The sequence below is a fragment of the Lagenorhynchus albirostris genome, chromosome 6 (genome assembly GCF_949774975.1).
Source record: "Lagenorhynchus albirostris chromosome 6, mLagAlb1.1, whole genome shotgun sequence".
NCBI lineage: Eukaryota > Metazoa > Chordata > Mammalia > Artiodactyla > Delphinidae > Lagenorhynchus > Lagenorhynchus albirostris.
Window position 1 is genome coordinate 35,107,766 of NC_083100.1, and position 18,238 is coordinate 35,126,003.

Genomic DNA, 18,238 nt, shown 5'->3' on the forward strand with positions numbered 1-18,238 from the left:
ACTAGCTAGAGACTACATTATCCGGTTTGGAGTATCTGCAAGCCAATATTTAACTATATCTTACCTTTTCCTTGACATTCACATGAGTATTGAGTTCAGCCATCTTGCTTCTAGTGGAATAAGCCCTACCAAGAAGGGGAAAAAAAAATGATTAACTTTAAAGTTTTAAAATTGATTTCTCAATGTGTTATTTTTATGCTCTCTTCCAATATAGTAAACAATTTCATTCAGCCATAATCATAAATACCAATTTAGAATATAAAAATACTTTCAAGCTAAGCACTTGTCTTAGATACGCTCTAAAAGCATGTTATGATAACTCCAGACGACAATGTAAAATATTTTATTCATACTGTACCAACATGGAAAATGACAAACACAGATGGGTATGCACCTAAACTGTGTTTCTTATTATGTAAAAGAAAGGTGGTCAAAAACGGTGAGAGGAGGAAAAGTGTACCTATTTTAACTAAGCATTGTCATCACAATCTTTACTGTTCCAATGTTTTTTTTAGTCTCTAGTCAATATAGCAAACACTGATTGAGAATTTCCTGCACATATGTAACTACACCAAAACACTCCAGGAAGAAACAAGAGAAAGATTCCAGATTAAAACATAAGAAACACATAATAGTTTTTAAACTTGCGTTTTCACTTATCAATATATGAACATTCTTCCAGATCAACACATATATACCTGTATCATGTTTTTAATGACCATAAATTCATGATCTGTAGTCTCAAATGTACTCTTAAAACTGCCCATAACCCTTCTGTTTTCCTAAATTCTTTAGGTTTTCGGCCTTTGGTGTCCAATCTTCTTTGAAAAGTTGCCCACTATGAGAAGATCTGTATTCTTAATATCAAGCTGTGGTGTTTTTCTTCTTCTCATACGGTCTAAATCTTTTACCATTATTATAGAAGCTACATCTTAAGTCTTTAATAGTTTCAATCTCTTTTTGAAATAGGGCATAACTGACTTACAATGGGCAAACAGATTGGTTCAGAAGTTAGCAGCTAGACAGGCCGAGATATCAATATATTACCTATTTGCATGTGTAATGCTTTTTGTCAATCAGGAATCACTGAAACTCTTTCTTATATCCTTTTTGACTTTGGCTACAAAGAGTGTATCTAGAATTGATAACATTTCAGGGATAACTTGCAAAAATTCTCTGATTTCTCCCCACCAAAACTTCTTTTAAGCCTAGGTCTTAAATAAAGCATAAATTCAGATCCATTACCTTTTGTTGATTTAGGATGAAAGCTTGGCAATATGTAATCTTAACTCTATTACCACTCAAATAGGAATCCATATACTATTATCTACTATATTATTAAATATTAGAAACAGTAAAATTTTATTTTTACAAGTTTCCAAATGACATTGCCACTGATACATGCATTTGGGCATGGTGGCAGGGGAGACCCTGCATACTCAATCCCCAGTAAGACAGCTCCTTCCCATATACTCTGCAAAGAGTGCCCATCCCACTGGATACACCTTGCATTTAAATAACGCTTCCCAATGGTAAATGCTATATCCTCTGCCTTGGCATAAGGGAGAAAGTATATAATGCTAGCTGGCAAATAATGTCTGAATTTCATTCTCACTATTCTTGCCCCTGAGAGTCACTAGTAAAAGACATTAGGATTATTTTCTGATTATCCATAACAGTGAATAGAGATGGTATGTGAAGTATAAGCACAAATAATCAGGTGTTTTTGTTTACAAGCCATAGATGTGAAACCTTTGACCAGTCATCACAATGCCTGCAAGATAGTCTATAAGCATGATATCTGAAGACATTTGAATGGTTGATTTTCTTATTCAAATGGAAGTTCTGGCATTATGTAAACATACACTGCGTATACATAGATTTTTCTATATGTGATAGTGTATGTATGTATGTGAGAGAATGAGGATGGGGAAGACAGAGAAAAGAGACACAGCCTCCAGCTATGGAGTGAGGAAGGCTCAAAGGAGACAGCAGCACTTGGGGCAATTTGTTAAGATGGATCTGAACCACAATTCCTCTCATTAGACTGGATTAGCTATATCTTCCAGACACATCTACTCCTGCCATTATACATGTGTGAAATCTGACAGAAAAAGCGTTTTGTTTTTGTTTTGCTTTGATGTCTAGGATTTGGGTGTGCAGCATTTTCTAAAGCTGGAGTGTTATAATCTATAGAGAAATCAGGGAGGAATTCCACAGAGGACAGAAAATTTCTGAGATCCAAGTAAGTGGCAGTACTGAATGGTGAGCTAGATTCATAGGAATATATATATTTCCTTGGCAATTCCCTTTCTCATTGCTTCGGCGTCTAAGTCAAGGAAGACTCTTCTTTGGTTGTGATGCCAGTAAGATTGATTACAATATTATTTTTATTGTGGAAGGAAAAGGCTGGCTGTGAGAGTAGAATGGGGCTATTACAGGTTCCTCAGATGGGAAGATAAGATAAAAATAATTTGTAGGGAGCTCTTCTTTGTCCATTTTACTCTTTATTTTCCCCCCTGTGTGCTATCTCTACAGGCAATTCCTTCCAGCTGGATTCCTATGGCCTTTGCACAGCAAGGCTTTCCACTGGCTAGTATATAACAGAGAGATTGGGAAATCAGCTACAGCTCCAGTTATGGAAACTAAATGAAAGATTTCAATATAAATAGAAAATATATCTGATTTGCCTTAAGAATTAAGAATTTAAGTGGCTAGATGTTACATTGGGTTCTATTGATAAGGACAAACAACGGGGACAAGGTTGACCTTCAGTGTCAAAGGCCCTTCCTGAGTGTCCACACCTCAGACTGGCACTAGCCCTTCCAGAATATTCAGAAGCACACCTCGCTCTGGCATGGCATCACATGCCCATTACCTTTCCTCTGGCTCCCTCGCCCCTAGGAAAATGAAACTGTGCTGTGCCCCTATTCTTCTGGGATTCTGTTCTCTGCTATGAACTATATCGGGACAGCCAGATCCACTTAATCTGAATCTCAACTGTTTAACTTAAATAGTTAAGGAACTAAAAAAAAAAAAAATAGTTAAGGAACTTTTCCTTTAAGAAACAATATATTGTCACCTCCTCCTAAATGACAGGCCCAGAGTTCAGCAACTTGAAACTCCATCCCTCAAAGCTGCAGACCCCCTGGGTTAACCCGAGAAGCCTTTGATGCTGTGAGTAAGTTGACATGTTTGGGGCCAACGGACCTCCTATTTCCTTCTCATCACGCTTGGTCACCATGCTTGATGGTCTATCTCTAACATAGCTTGATCTCGAGAGCTTTTAAGTCCATAAGAAAGGTACAACGATCTCTGACTTCTTGGGGGAGAACCTGTTTCTAATTCCTATTATCACTACAATTGTTCTTAGAACAGACCAATTACTGGGGCCTAACTATTCAAATCCACACATACATGTCCCATGCATATAAATAATCAATAGAAAATGAAGACAGACAGAAATACAAGTCCTGATATTGGTGCAACATTTTAATAGCTTAGGTATTGTTTGAAATGTTTTCCCTATAATTACATCTCAGCTTTCAGTAATAACATTACAAATATACATATACATCATCTAAGTTTTACATATATCCTAGAGAAAAATAAAGATCAAGGAAACTGTTGACTGAAATTTTATTTAGGAAATCTCAGATTGATCTCTCACCCCAGTTTAGATATATGTTCCATAGTCAGAAACTTATTAGGAAAGATGTCAATCCCAAAGAAAAGCATTTCACCATTTATCTATCACCAATATATCATCTATACACATCTCCAGTGTAAAATTAATAATCCACAACTATAGTTACCATCAAACTGAACTTACTTATGCAAAGATCTTAATATGTATTAATGCTAGTCAGAAAATCTATTAGTTTGTAAAAAAGAAATATTCTTTATGAAAAATACACCTGAATAGTGCATATTCCAGCACATACATTTGTTTCAGTCTTTCTAATTAATACAATTCAGAGAAGTTTAATATATACCACAATCTGATCAACTACCAAACTAGGAGTTTAAAAAAGATATGTATATGTTTATATTTCTCATGCAATCATAAAAACTATAAAAAGTTAAAACAGTATATTGAAATGCCAATTGCTTTCTGACTTACCAATCTCCGTTTTCGCTCCTGTTTCACTATGTAGACAGTAATAAAGTTTCACTTTTGTTTCTCTGAAACCTATTACTGCTCTTAGACTGACTTTCCTGTTCTCAGATGTCATATCGCTTTTCTTGAATGGAATTTAGAGAGCCAGAGGAAATACATAAGAAAAAATTTAAAATAATGATTTTCACAATTTTTTTCAAGGTCATTTATGCAAAGTTTTCCCATGATTTATAAAAAAACATAAAAATAGAGAATGCCAGTTGGTATGGGGGGGAGGTGGAGGCCAGAAAAAAGAAACTTCTTCGGGTCATTTTCTTGCAAAGTCAGATTTGAATGCGGCTGGTCTGAACCAGAATGTCCTGGGAGCGTAAAATACATCCTGGATTTCAAAGGCTTGCTACAGAAAAGGAATGTAAACTGTCTCAGTAGATTTTTATGTCAGTGGTGTGTTGAAATGATAATATTTGACATGTTGAGTTAAATAAAATATAACATTAAAATTAACTTCACCCATTTCTTTTTACTTTTTTAATGTTACTACTAGAAAATTTTAAATGGCCTATGTTGCTTACATCGTACTCCTACTGGAAACTGCTGTCCTAGAGCAGTGGCTCTTAAAGTGGGATTCCCAGAGAAGCAGCAACAGCAGCATCTGGGAACTTGTTAGAAATGTAAATTCTCTGCCCCTCTCCAGAAGGAGTGGATCAGGAAGCTCTGGGAGGGGGGCACAGCAGTCAGTGCTCTAACCCGCCCTCCAGGGCATTCAGACACACGCAAACCAAACTGTGAGAACCACTGCTTTATAGTCTCTGGCCTGGGAATATTAAGAATGGGCCACTTCCTTGATCCCAATCACCACACACAACAAACAGATTCTCCAGATGCCTAGATAGATAAATGGGTGGGGAGCTAGTTTCGTTAGGGAATGGTCTTTTCACCAACATATTAATAATAATAATAATATGGAGCACTTAGATTGTGCCAGGCACTCTGCTAAGTGCTTGACACATATTTATCCATTTAACCCTCATACCCCCCATAAAGTAGGAACTGTGATTATCTTCATTTCATACACGTGAAAGCTGAGGCACAGAGGTTCAGTAACCAACCCGGGTCCCACGGTAAGTGGCAGGGCCAGGACTCAACCCCAGGCAGTCTGAAGCTCTGGAGCCCAGAGCCATTGGGCTGATAGCACCTCAAAAGCATCATGAACAAGTCACGGGGCTCATTGTATATGAATTGCAGTAAGAACTCTGCAAGGAGAATAAAACCGGTCCCGGGTGCTGCCTTCTCCAGCCGGTCAGGCATGTGATGTATGCTCTGTACATTCGCAGGGCACACAGACTGCAGAGCAAAGCACTAAACTCTCACAGGAATGGGAGGGAATGTACCTGTTATAAAGAGATGGCTGTTTTCCTGCGGCTTCTACCTCAGATGAGAATGTTAGAAGCTTCATTTAGTGGGCCCTTGACCAACAAGCTGCTTTCCTGGTTCTACAACGTTGCCCAGAGGCTCCAGGACATTTCAGGGTCTAATGTTTAACTACTCCATCTTTCTAAGTTAAAGTAATTAAAGTGTCTGTGTATTTGATTTTGGTACAGCCTAGGCAGTGCTGTGATCACATAGATCCTGAGACATTTTCTCATGGCTGCCTCAGAGAGGAAGAATCGGGACTGATCTTGTGGGGAGGAAGTCAGTTATGCGATGTGATTGGAGAAGCAGCAAAAAGTCTCTCCGTCAAAACAGAGCGTTCCACAGTCTCCCAGAGAGCCAACACCTAACCTGGGGAAACTTCTTAAGAGATGTCTACATTTTTACTCAGCTTATGGATTACCACCACCTCTGGAAGAAGGTGCAATTTCACACATTAATTTATTTCATTCTCTACTGCCATCATTTGGCCCTTAGCAGAGAGAGGTGCTCTGAGAGAATGGGAAACAGGACAGGGAAATTTTGACAGAGAGCTTGGGGAAGCCTGCACATCTGTTTATGTGGGCCACCATTTGCCCTGACGGAACATCGGAGTAAAGGTTCTAGATTGTCAGAGTATAGCACGAGGGCCTCAGGTATTCAGTTGCAGAAAAAGAGATTGGAGTTGTAGGGGAAGAAAAATAAGTTTCCCTCTACCCTTTGAGTTCTTAGCTGGGACCCCTGTAATAAAAGATGAATACGTGAAAAACAAACAAATGTCTATTAACATGTATATCTCACATACACATGGGAGATACTCAGGGAAAAATGAAGAACTCCCCCGAGGTGGCCTAGAATTCAGGATTAAATACCATCTTAACAGGAAAAGCAGAGGGGAGGGTAAATGACTTTTAGGAAAGATGAATGAGCCCTTAGAAGAACAGGTGGAGGTATGGTAGCTTGTGACAAAGTCTGCTGAGTGTGGTGTCCATTCTCTAGCCTCCCCTCCTGTGATGAAAGTCAACATCCTCCCTGGCTGGTGAAACTCCCGGGGAGGGAATTTATGACAACTGAGCTCCTTTTGGACGATCTGTCTTTAAGCAGAAAAGGGGAGTTCAGAGAAAGCCTCTTCCTGCATTTGCTGTTTTTCAAGTGCCCACACCTCACAATAATCAATACGCCAAAGCGGCATACTTGGGGTACCATGTCCTGAACCACCACTGCCGTATTTTGGGGTGGCATCTTCTCTAGCCTTCAGAGCACAGCTCTCAGGTATTCAAGTCTGTAAGGGCCCTGGAGGTGATGCAAGCACTTAGTAGCCAGGGTAGCTGAAAGCTGAAAATTCACCTTAATAAAAAAATAAAATAAAATAAAAGATGTGGGTGCTGTCTCCCATGTACTAGGCTATTTCTCTGTAAAGATCACCTTTAAACTGGTCAAGGACTAACTGTCCAGTCCCCTAAGCACAGTCAAGGGCACTTACATGCCAGCTGGAGAGGAAAACAGTGCTCCCTCTATAAAACTGGGACTTTGCCTAAATGTATCAATAACATCATATAGGTTTTCTGTTGCTTAACTCTTCCATTGCCTAATCTTCTCTCTCTTCCATTTTGTGTCCTCTTCCCTTTCACTCCTACCTTAGCTGTTCCTTACCTGGTCTTGTAATTACTGAGGTCTCTCATAATCTAAGTACTTTAGCTCTTTTTTCTGTGGTTTAATCCCCACAGTTTAATAAAGGTTCTTGTGCAGTGCCTCGCTCCTCGGAGGAAAGTTGCCTTAATTATTGGGAATGAAGACACATAAACAATGAAACAGAGAATAGTGACTGAAATATGAATTTCATATAAAGACTCTTACCTAAACCTTTTTGTTTAATTTGAAGGGGGGAAAAAAATCTCAAGGTTGCATTTTTATTCAAAGACACTTCAGTGTTCTAAACCCACTGTTAGAACAACTTCACTGAAAAGCATTTTAAGGGCAAATGTCAGGAAAAAAAAATTTCACATTTAAAAGCCCTGTCTCTGCTCTTTTTGAAAAGCAGGGTTAGCCTTTGGTTTAGAAATGTCACTGCCTACTAAGTTCTTTGTGGGGGGAAGAAAGAAAATTGAATGTTTTCTTTAAACAGGTCATTAACAGTCAATACTGACTCGAAAAATCCTGCTTCCAGAGGCAGATAAAAGCTTCCAATCACTTAGGATATCACTTGAGCACATCTAGGGCAAGATGTGCTGATGCAAGCTTCAGACCTTTCTGAGAGAATATCTTGACTCAACAGCCCCGAGTGCTTGCGTAGGAAGCAGAGTCATCGGGACTGTGCGCCCTTGGACATGCTGCACACACGGAGTCGCCGGGAAGAGCACAACGCACACTCTACGGCAGGCCCGGCTTTGCATTTTCCATTTTAGTACCGGCACAGGCGTATGAATGAAGATTAACCATTTTTGCATAAAGTGCCAAACCACCTCCCCAAGGCAGCAGAATGCAAACGGGCGGAAAAGAGCAAAGGACAGCTAAAATAAACGTGCAGATCTCAGGCACCGCGAGCACAGTGGGGGGGGGGGGCACAGGGGGAGGGCGCACGGCAGGCTCTATTAAGGCATTCATCTGCGGCCTGATTTCTCTATTTAATTTGAAATTATTTCATTGCATAGGTCTCTGACAGCTCGAGAATATAAATAAATGCCTTTTTCTAAAAGTGACCCGATGCTGGCTCCTGAAAGGCTCTGCTTCTGATTGCTGGGCTTTCAAGCAAACATGTGTTTCCATAGAGATGTGGGTGACCCGGGCCCGATGCAAGTACCCACTTGTATCAGCAATTCAATTATGCTCAGTTCTTTTAAGATGCGATGATGTCAGCTCAAGTCTTTAAAACAGGCCTATCCTCAGAGATGCCTCGGGAAAGGTGAAGTGGGCAGTGTTACAAGGTTCGGAAGAATAAATTCCACTCTCTCCAAGCACGCCATAATAGGCTCTCTCCCCACAGATCACACCGCCTTGCCCACCATCCCCTACTGCCGCCCGCAGAACAAATCCCAAACTCCAGAGGGGTTTAGACAAAAGACTAAGCACAGTTCTCCTTTACACCCCTGAGCACCAAACTACCTCACACCAACTCCCCAAATGTTGAAAAGGAAATACCATGCCTTCTCTTTCTTTTTTTCCTTTCCCCCAGCTCTTCAACCAGCGATGGCAATTCCTACACACAGGGCAATGTTTTTTATTAGTATGTGACAAACATTTACTAAACACCTACAATGTGCTGGGCTCTATGGGGAATGCTGGCAATGGTTACAAAATACCACTTATGCAACTCTTGCTGTATGCCTGGCACCTTCCATGTATGAACTCATTTAATTCTCATAAAGACCCTATGGAGTATGTCAGCCCTCATTTTATAGAAAAAGAAATGCCAGCATAGAGTCACACTGCCAGTAAGTGCCTGAGCTGAGATCTGAACTTGGACCTCCTGACTGCAGCGCTCCTGCCCCCAAAGGAGCTTAAACCCTCTGATGAAGACAGATATACAAGCAAAAACACAGAAAAGAGGAGGTGGGGAAGGAAATCAGCGTGTGGACTCTGGAAATTAGACTAGGAATTGACCTGGTTCAAGGCTCTGGGCAGAGCAATGCTGGTGCTGTGATCTGCCCAGCTGGCCAGTCTCACCCCAGAGACCGGGCTCCCCAAAGGGTTAGAGGTGGGCTTGCCATTAGAGGGGGTGGGCTGGAAGTGGAGGCTGTATACTTTTTTAAAAGATTTTACAGCAAATTTTGAAGGAAAACACTGATATTCATCTCCAAAGAAAACATGCACTGTGGTTCTGCACTATAGCTCTGGCCTGGCAAAGAGAAATCCTGACAAAACCTGGCAAACAAAAGCTCTACGTTCACAGCCAACTCTGGGCAAGCGCGCTCATCTGTCATGGAATAAACACCTGGTAAAGGAAGCCATGGTCTCTCCTGAGGATATTCTGGTTTCAAAAACCTCTGTTCTAAGGAACTCACAATATTCCTTGTTCATTAAGTCAGAACCCTCCTAGTAAACATTTAATGGTTTTCTCAAAGTAGCAGAGAAAGTCAGGTCCCTCCTACTTCCTTGAAACGTCCGTCACCGGCACTGGCTGAATCAAAACGGTCTGTGATGTTCTAACTTACGGGCACTGGCGTTTGCTGGGAGAGCAGTGCTAGGGAACTGAGGCAGAAGAGAACTACAGGCAGCCAGCCCCTCTCACGCCTCCTCCCCCCACCCAGTAGTACTGCTCCTAAGCCTTTCCAACAAAATCCACCGCGACTCACTTGGTAAGGTGCCCTGGTGTTCCAAATCAGGGTTTCCAGTGCATGGCCTGACTGCCTTTTCTCGACAGACAGAAAAGCCCTGTCCCTGAACTGGCCACCTTTATCAACTTGCTTAAGTCATCTCAACAGCGAGGCAGGTGGAGTCAGAGACTGGGGTAGGTAGCAGGATCCTGGGGGTGGCTGAGGCCACCTGAGGCTCGGAGAGACTCACCTACTTCGAAAATACTTGTTTCCTTTTTGCAAAACTGTCCTGTGCTTTTGCCTTCGGGCCTCTGGTAGCGAATGCCCAGCTCTTCATTCTTCTCCTCTTGGGGAACGCATAGCTGTAAGACTGAACTTGCGAACTTTACACAGACTGCCCGGAGGCTAAGAGACAGTATGGGCTGGGACCGCATCATCGTTCCAAAGGTCAGTTCCTGAGAATGGGCGTCAGCTAAGGGCTTCTAATCTTCCAATGACAGCAGTACAGGCAGATCAATCAATTAGCAAACATTCCTAGCACTGCACCCTGAGCCTTTCTCTCTCCCCTCCCCATTCTAAAACCTGTTCCTGGTTCTAGACTTAACCAGAGGCATCTGCTGGCCAATTTTATGCTAAATGAATAAGGTACTACTGTGTCCAGGGGTATATTAAGTTTATTAGGGGTCATGCCCTCACCCAAAGGAATGAAGTTTTCATGGTGAATTTCACCAGGGAAAAAGCTAGTGTGAGGAGCATGGGAGTGGGGATAACCACTGGGCAGCAGAATGGAGAAGGCCTGTCAGGCCTGCGCCACCTACAGGCACCTTAGCCCTATCTATGTTTGTTTGCTGGTTTGATACTTTAAAAAAATTAACTTGTGGGCTTCCCTGGTGGCGCAGCGGGTGAGAGTCCGCCTGCCGATGCAGGGGACATGGGTTCGTGCCCCGGTCCAGGAAGATCCCATGTGCCGCGTAGCCTGGGCCTGTGAGCCATGGCCGCTGAGCCTGCACGTCCGGAGCCTGTGCTTCGCAACGGGAGGGGCCGCAACAGTGAGAGACCCACGTAATTAACTCGTAAATTCAACATGTTCTTAGAAAGGCACTATTTCTCTTTAGGGTCAGGCCTCTCACCCACCATCTTGCTCAACAGCCACAGGCAGTCACCCCGGGAGCTCCTATAGCCAGCCCTGTGGCAGAGACATCTGCATTAATTACTGTGCCTCTGTCACCACCACACAGGATCTTGGGCCCCCAAATGATCACAAACAGGAAACACTGCCCATTTCTGCTATTCAGATTCTTCCTTATCCCCTTATGATAGAAAATAAGTAATTACCATTTACGAAGTTTGAATCTCAACTCTGCCTCTTACTGGTTTGGGGATTTGAGCAAGTTATTCAACCTTTCTACATCTTCATTTCCTCACAGGTAAACTGAGAATGATTATAGTAACTACCTCATGGGATAGTAATTTGGATGAAATGAGTTCATATTTGTAAAGCAATTAATGTGTGCTATGAAATAAATAAAAATAAATAATCTCATTCGATTCCTCCATAGCTTATGTGGTTGCTTTCCCCTCCATCCTCATTTTGCAGGTGAGAAACTAAGGTGGAAGAAGTTATGGTCATGCATCTAGCCAGTGATGGAACTGGCCCTTGAAACACAACCTTCTGACCACAAGTTGCCCTCATCTGGATACACCTTTCCCTCACCATGGACACTGCCACCTTAAGGGAAGCCTAGGGCAATTCTAGAGAGGTGTGGGTAGCAGTCCAAGGCTGAGGCCTGACTGCAGCACTGCTGAGAGGGATAGAGACTTCCAGGGCTCAGTGTCCACAGGGTCATTTGTTTATCATGTTCTTAAAGTTTCAGCACAGGCAAAAGTGAATCCAAGACTATAATACCTCTTCCTTGTAGAATGGCTCAGAAACCCATGCCAGGTCACGGTTTCCTGTCTTGTGGCTACCAGATGTGGTCAGTGCTCTAGTGACCAAGTTCACAGCTAAGGTACTTGTCTTTAGAAGACAATAAGCAGTTATAACATGGAAAGAACAAAGTTCAAATAAAGTCTTAGAGCTAATAACAGAACAGCCTAAAAATTACAAAATCTCCTTTCATATGTGCTGATCTCAGGTAATTGTATCAAGATGGATAAAAGAGAGAATTAACATGATTTTAATGCCCCTGAATTTATTCTAATGCAATCACAGATAATAAAACTCATTTTGACCATTTTATGATATGGTCAAAATTCTAGAGGTCATATTTACTGCCTTAGTGAATTTTATTTCAACTTCTAACTATAATAAAAAAATAGAAATGTGTCACCTGAAATATATGCTGTTTTGGGGAAATTAATAACTGTTTTTAAAGTGCTTCAAATATATGAGATATTAATAGATTTAATGAATCACAAAAAGAATTTCTTCCTTTTAAAAAGCCTGTCTCTGATCAATTCCATTTCTCCTTTCCCTTTTCCAAAGTACCTAGGAGAGTGCCTTTGACCTTTTAAATGTTCAATAAAGACATGTGGGAAAAGAGGAGTGAATGTCCTCTCATTTTATTTTTCCTTTCTTGGTTTCAGTGAGTCTTCTATATATATATTTTTTTTTTTTTTTCAGTGCACGGGCCTCTCACTGTCGTGGCCTCTATGGCCTCTCCCGTTGCGGAGCACAGGCTCCGGACGCGCAGGCTCAGCGGCCATGGCTCACGGGCCCAGCCGCTCCGCGGCGTGTGGGATCTTCTCGGACCAGGGCACGAACCCGTGTCTCCTGCATCGGCAGGCGGACTCCCAACCACTGCGCCACCAGGGAAGCCCGAGTCTTCAATAATTTATTCCCCAGGTTTCAACATCTAGTACTGGAGTATCACTTTAAATGCCAGCATTAAAACCAGCATTGTCAAATGCTGCTCTAGCCACATCGCTTTACACACCCTCCAATCCACTCCTTCTCCTCCCCCCATATCTCCAACCCAGTAGTTTTTCAGTCATTCTCAGAGTCAAGGTCGAATCATGAGTGCTGAAGCCCTCTACATCTTCCTGTATTGGACCCCCCGTAGCCCATGTCTTTAACCAGGTAACATCCCCAACATCTCCTACTTACTTTATTTCTTAACTCAGAGCCTCATATTCGGGATAATCAGGTCACTAGGCTAGCCCTCTAGTTCCCCTGCACCAAAGCCTATGCTCTGTCTAAAAGAGATAGGCCGAAAATTTATCTTTTCTGTGGAATATGAGGGGAAAAAAGTGGTTTCCAACCCAATGCTAAACACATTTAACCACTAACCTCACCAATATATACCCTGTAACTCCACCTATAGATAGGGATTTTTATTGCTGTTGACACACTTATGCACTCTATGGGTTCTTTGTAAACCTTCTCACGACCTGTCTGCTTATCCCTTTAGTTTACAGCAATCAAAGGCCTGCCTTAAAGCATACACCTTGCTCTGAGTCCCAGCCTGACCTACGGCTCAACTCACATTGGGGGAAGTTTGGAAGGTACCAAAGGCTTATGATGGTCTATAAGCCATAGCAATATATAGTTTAATCTCTTCCAAATCATTTTTCTAAAGATTGAATGAATCGAAACTAGTTTTTGTACAGTAGTTCAAATATTGTACAGGTCTCTCAATTAAATATAATGCCATATATTATTTCCCTTTGGAAGACTTTCTGTTAGTCATCCAATCTCCTTTAGAGCAATTCTGAGGTGTAAATGTATTAGGTTTTGATCACTTGTCTGATGAAAAAGATCCATCTCTCACAGCCTTGATTCCATTTATACCCATTCTTGGCAGACCGACAGAGACAAGCAATCAGAATTGTCTGGTTTCTTACACTAATGTTAAAAATTTCATTACCTAGCTATAGAACACGTCCTTTGAGTGTGCTTTCCATAGGTGGACACTGCATGTGCAGGGTTGTCCCTGTGGGAAATAAGACTCAATGCCTATTCTTGATGCATGTATATTGTGGGGCATGGGGGATGTCAGAGCCAAGAGAAATAAGAATCTTAAATCATTCTGAAATGACTACAGCCATGTTTATAAAAGGGGCTTCTCGATGGGTGAGATGGCTTTAATTCAGGTGGGTTAATCAGAGAAGGCTTCTAGGAGGAGGTGTTCTTTTGCACTGCATTGAGGCAGTATTGCCAATGATGAGAATGGCATTTCAGGTAAGAGAAAGAGCAAAACTGAAACCTCTCTGGTGGAAACAAGTAAGTCATGCATGAGATCAGAAAGAAAACCCACCTGCATAAGTGTACAGAAGTCATTCAACAAATATTTACTGGGAGTCCACTATGTGCCTTGACTAGGTGCAATGTGTTTAGCTAACTGCAACGCAGTGTAATTTTAAGATCGGCTCCTGAGGGAGATAAGATTAGCAGGCAGTAAGTAATTAGATGACATCAGAAGGCAGTATGTGAAAAGGTATTAATGGTTTGGTTTCAATTATACACGTCCTGTTCATAATACAGCAAAGAGTTAACATCCTTCTTTCATTTTCCTTTTAGAGAATGCGAGAGTTTCTGCCGAACCCCACACCAACTCCCCATCCCACCACACTGTCATTTTTGGTTACAGGGTTCTGAAACCAGACCCTATTTTCTCTGTTATTCTTGACATGCAGAATCAAACACTGGAGATATTTTTTTTGTTTTTTTAGCTATTTTAACATAATTCTTTGTCCTTATAGTTTTATAAAAACATAAGCTTTAATCTGACTAATATTAAAGGCCCCAAAACAAATAAAAGCTATGAAGCTGAGTTTCACTTAGCTCTAGGAGAGAAACTCATAAATTACATTAAAGACTTCATTTGGTTTTATTTTTTACCCAGAAGATGACCAACAGCTAATACTATGTAATTTACCAAACTCAGTCTTGAAAAAGAGATAACCAGACACTGAAAAGATGTTCCTATTGTTTTACTAAATGCTTCTTTAAAAACAAGGAAGTCTTAAAGAGGAAAAATGTCTTTGAAAATTAATCTACTTTAAAAAAAAAATCTATTTCTGAATGGCTACCAGCCAGACTTAACTTGGTTTCATTTTTCATTTCAAGCTTTCAAACAATATCTGACTAGGCAGAATGAGACCTCTCTAGATACCTCATGGAAGAATGGTGTAAGGACTGAAGAAACACTACAAAGACGACCTAATGGTCACAGTTTTACTTTAGCTTTCAAAAAATCCTGAAGCTACGCTGCATGATGGGAAAAAGTAAATTTTGCTATGGCAAAGCATTCCCCTTCTTCAAACCTGTGAATAATCAGTCTCTTGCTTTACAAAGACTTCTCACATCTGAAAACACTGCCATGACTTTAGTAAGAACTATCCTCTACTGAACACATTCATTCACTCATCCATTCATTCATTCATTCAGTATTCACTTAGCAAACACCTCTGAGCACCTCCTCTGTGCCAGGTACTGGCCTACATGATGGGGCTACAACGGTGAACCAAATGAAACCCCCTCGGGCACCACGCTGGATGATTTTATCTCTTTATGTCTATTTCCCTGAGTCCTCAGGATGCTCCTGCAAGGTAGGCATTATTATCGCCATTTTCTAGATGAGGGAACTAGGCGTACAGAAGTTAAGGCCAAGATCCCAGAGCCAGTCAACAGCAAGGAGGGGACTCAACCTCTGGGACTGACTCCCAAGCTTGTGCTTATTCCACTAGTCTGCTGCCATTATTTTGGTTCAATGAAAATAAAGGGAATCGTCTGAAAATTATTTAGTGGGTTCATTCCAAATTAGAAACCTTAGTATTCCCTAGAATTAGAATAAAAAATGTAAAGCTGACTTGGTTAAAAAAGAAAGTCAAATGGGGTGGACAATTATGAATGGGAAGAAGAACAATGTTTTTAAATTTTGCTCTAAGATTGCATTTTGTTGATAATCACACTGTACATCGGTCATAATGAGCCTATATTAAATGAAACTCCCAAGACTTCCTCATTTGATCTATTAGTAAGTCCCATCTCCCCAGTCTTTACTTTTGCAGTTGAGTTATTTGGAACTTAAGTGTATGAGTTTATATTTGACTCAAATTAATTTTATCTTTATTCATTTGGCTAATTTTTCCAGTCTATTAGAGTTTTTTTTTCTTTTTTTGGATACCAAATCTATAACTTTACAATTTTAGCTATACATATCACTTTGGTCATCCACAATTTAATGGATATCATTTATGTAACTTATGCCACTAATTAAACAGTCTGGGCTTGAATGGCAGCTCTGCCACCTAAGAACGGTGTGACCTTGAGGAAGTTACTTCAACTCTCTGTGTTACTCATTTATAAAGTCGAGATAAATATAGCAACTGCATAGGGATTGTTGTAAGGATTAGGTCCCATTTGTTTATTTTTGTTTTTATTTCCATTACTTTAGGAGGTGGATCAGAAAAGACCTTGCTGTGATTTATGTCAAAGAGTGTTCTTCCTATGTTTTCCTCTTAAGAGTTTTATAGTGTCCGGTCTTACATTTAGGTCTTTAATCCATTTTGAGTTTATTTTTGTGTGTGGTGTTAGGGAGTGTTCTAATTGCATTCTTTTACATGTAGCTGTCCAGTTTTCCCAGCACCACTTATTGAAGACACTGTCTTTTCTCCATTATATATCCTTGCCTCCTTTGTTATAGATTAGTTGACCATAGGTGCGTGGGTTTATCTCTGGGCTTTCAATCCTGTTCCATTGATCTATATTTCTGTTTTTGTGCCAGTACCATATTGTCTTGATGACTGTAGCTTTATAGTATAGTCTGAAATCAGGAAGTCTGATTCCTCGAGCTCTGTTTTTTTCCCTCAAGATTGCTTTGGCTATTCGGGGTCTTTTGTGTCGCCATACAAATTTTAAGATTTTTTTGTTCTAGTTCTGTAAAAAATGCCATTGGCAATTTGATAGAGATTGACTGAATCTGTAGATTACTTTGGGTAGTATAGTCATTTTCACAATATTGATTCTTCCAATCCAAGAATGGTGGATGGTGTATCTCTGCATCTGCTTGTGTCATCTTTGATTTCTTTCATCAGTGTGTTATAGTTTTCTGTATAGAGGTGTGTCTCCCTAGGTAGGTTTATTCCTAGGTATTTTATTCTTTTTGTTGCAATGGTGAATGGGATTGTTTCCTTAATTTCTCTTTCTGATCTTTCGTTGTTAGTGTACAGGAATGCAAGAGATTTCTGTGCATTGATTTTGTATCCTGCAACTTTACCAAATTCATTAATTAGCCCTAGTAGTTTTCTGGTGGCATATTTAGGATTCTCTATGCAGAGTATCATGTCATTTGCAAACAGTGACAGTTTTACTTCTTCTTTTCCAATTTGTATTCCTTTTATTTCTTTTTCTTCTCTGATTGCCGTGGCTAGGACTTCCAAAACTATGTTGAATAATAGTGGCGAGAGTGCACATCCTTGTCCTGTTCCTGATCTTAGAGGAAATGCTTTCAGTTTTTCACCATTGAGAACGATGTTCCCTGTGTGTCTGTCGTATATGGGCTTTATTATGTTGAGGTAGGTTCCCTCTATGCCCACTTTCTGGAGAGTTTTTACCATAAATGAGTGTTGAATTTTGTCAGAAGCTTTTTCTGCATCTATTGAGATGATCATATGATTTTTCTCCTTCAATTTGTTGATATGGTGTATCACATTGATTGATTTGCGTATATTGAAGAATCCTTGCATCCCTGGGATCAATCCCACTTGATCATGGTGTATGATCCTTTTAATGTGTTGTTGGATTCTGTTTGCTAGTATTTTGTTGAGGATTTTTGCATCTATATTCGTCAGTGATACTGGTCTGTAATTTTCTTTTTTTGTCATATCTTTGTCTGGTTTTGATATTAGGGTGATGGTGGCCTCATACAATGAGTTTGGGAGAGTTCCTTCCTCTGCAATTTTTTGGAAGAGTTTGAGAAGGATGCGTGTTAGCTCATCTCTAAATGTTTGATAGAATTCACCTGTGAAGCCATCTGGTCCTGGACTTTTGTTTGTTGGAAGATTTTTAATCACAGTTTCAATTTCATTACTTGTGATTGGTGTGTTCATATTTTCTATTTCTTCCTGGTTCAGTCTTGGAAGGTTATACCTTTCTAAGAATTTGTCCATTTCTTCCAGGTTGTCCATTTTATTGGCATAGAGTTGCTTGTAGTAGTCTCTTAGGATGCTCTGTATTTCTGCAGTGTCTGTTGTAACTTCTCCTTTTTCATTTGTAATATTATTGATTTGATTCCTCCCCCTCTTTTTCTTGATGAGTCTAGCTAAAGGTTTATCAATTTTGTTTATCTTCTCAAAGATCCACCTTTTAGTTTTTTTTTTTTTCCTATTTTATTTTTTTATATCTTTATTGGAGTATAATTGCTTTACAATGGTGTGTTAGTTTCTGCTTTATAACAAAGTGAATCAGTTATACATATACATATGTTCCCATATCTCCTCCCTCTTGCGTCTC

The 18,238-nt window shown here is 40.4% G+C and overlaps 1 protein-coding gene across 5 annotated transcripts in view; it reads right to left on the reverse strand.

Moving 5' to 3' along the window:
• The window catches only part of SPATS2L (spermatogenesis associated serine rich 2 like), a 167,580-nt gene that overhangs the window by 83,660 nt on the left and 65,682 nt on the right, over positions 1-18,238 (reverse strand). For 3 of the 5 annotated variants that reach the window (XM_060152371.1, XM_060152370.1, XM_060152375.1), the window contains exon 3: positions 65-125. In XM_060152371.1, coding sequence (XP_060008354.1) covers positions 65-103 — 39 coding nt within the window. In that variant the 5' untranslated portion in view covers positions 104-125. Of the gene's footprint in view, positions 1-64; positions 126-4,123; positions 4,179-8,668; positions 8,727-18,238 lie in introns of those variants that run through there. The other 2 variants (XM_060152372.1, XM_060152374.1) reach the window with 2 other exon arrangements.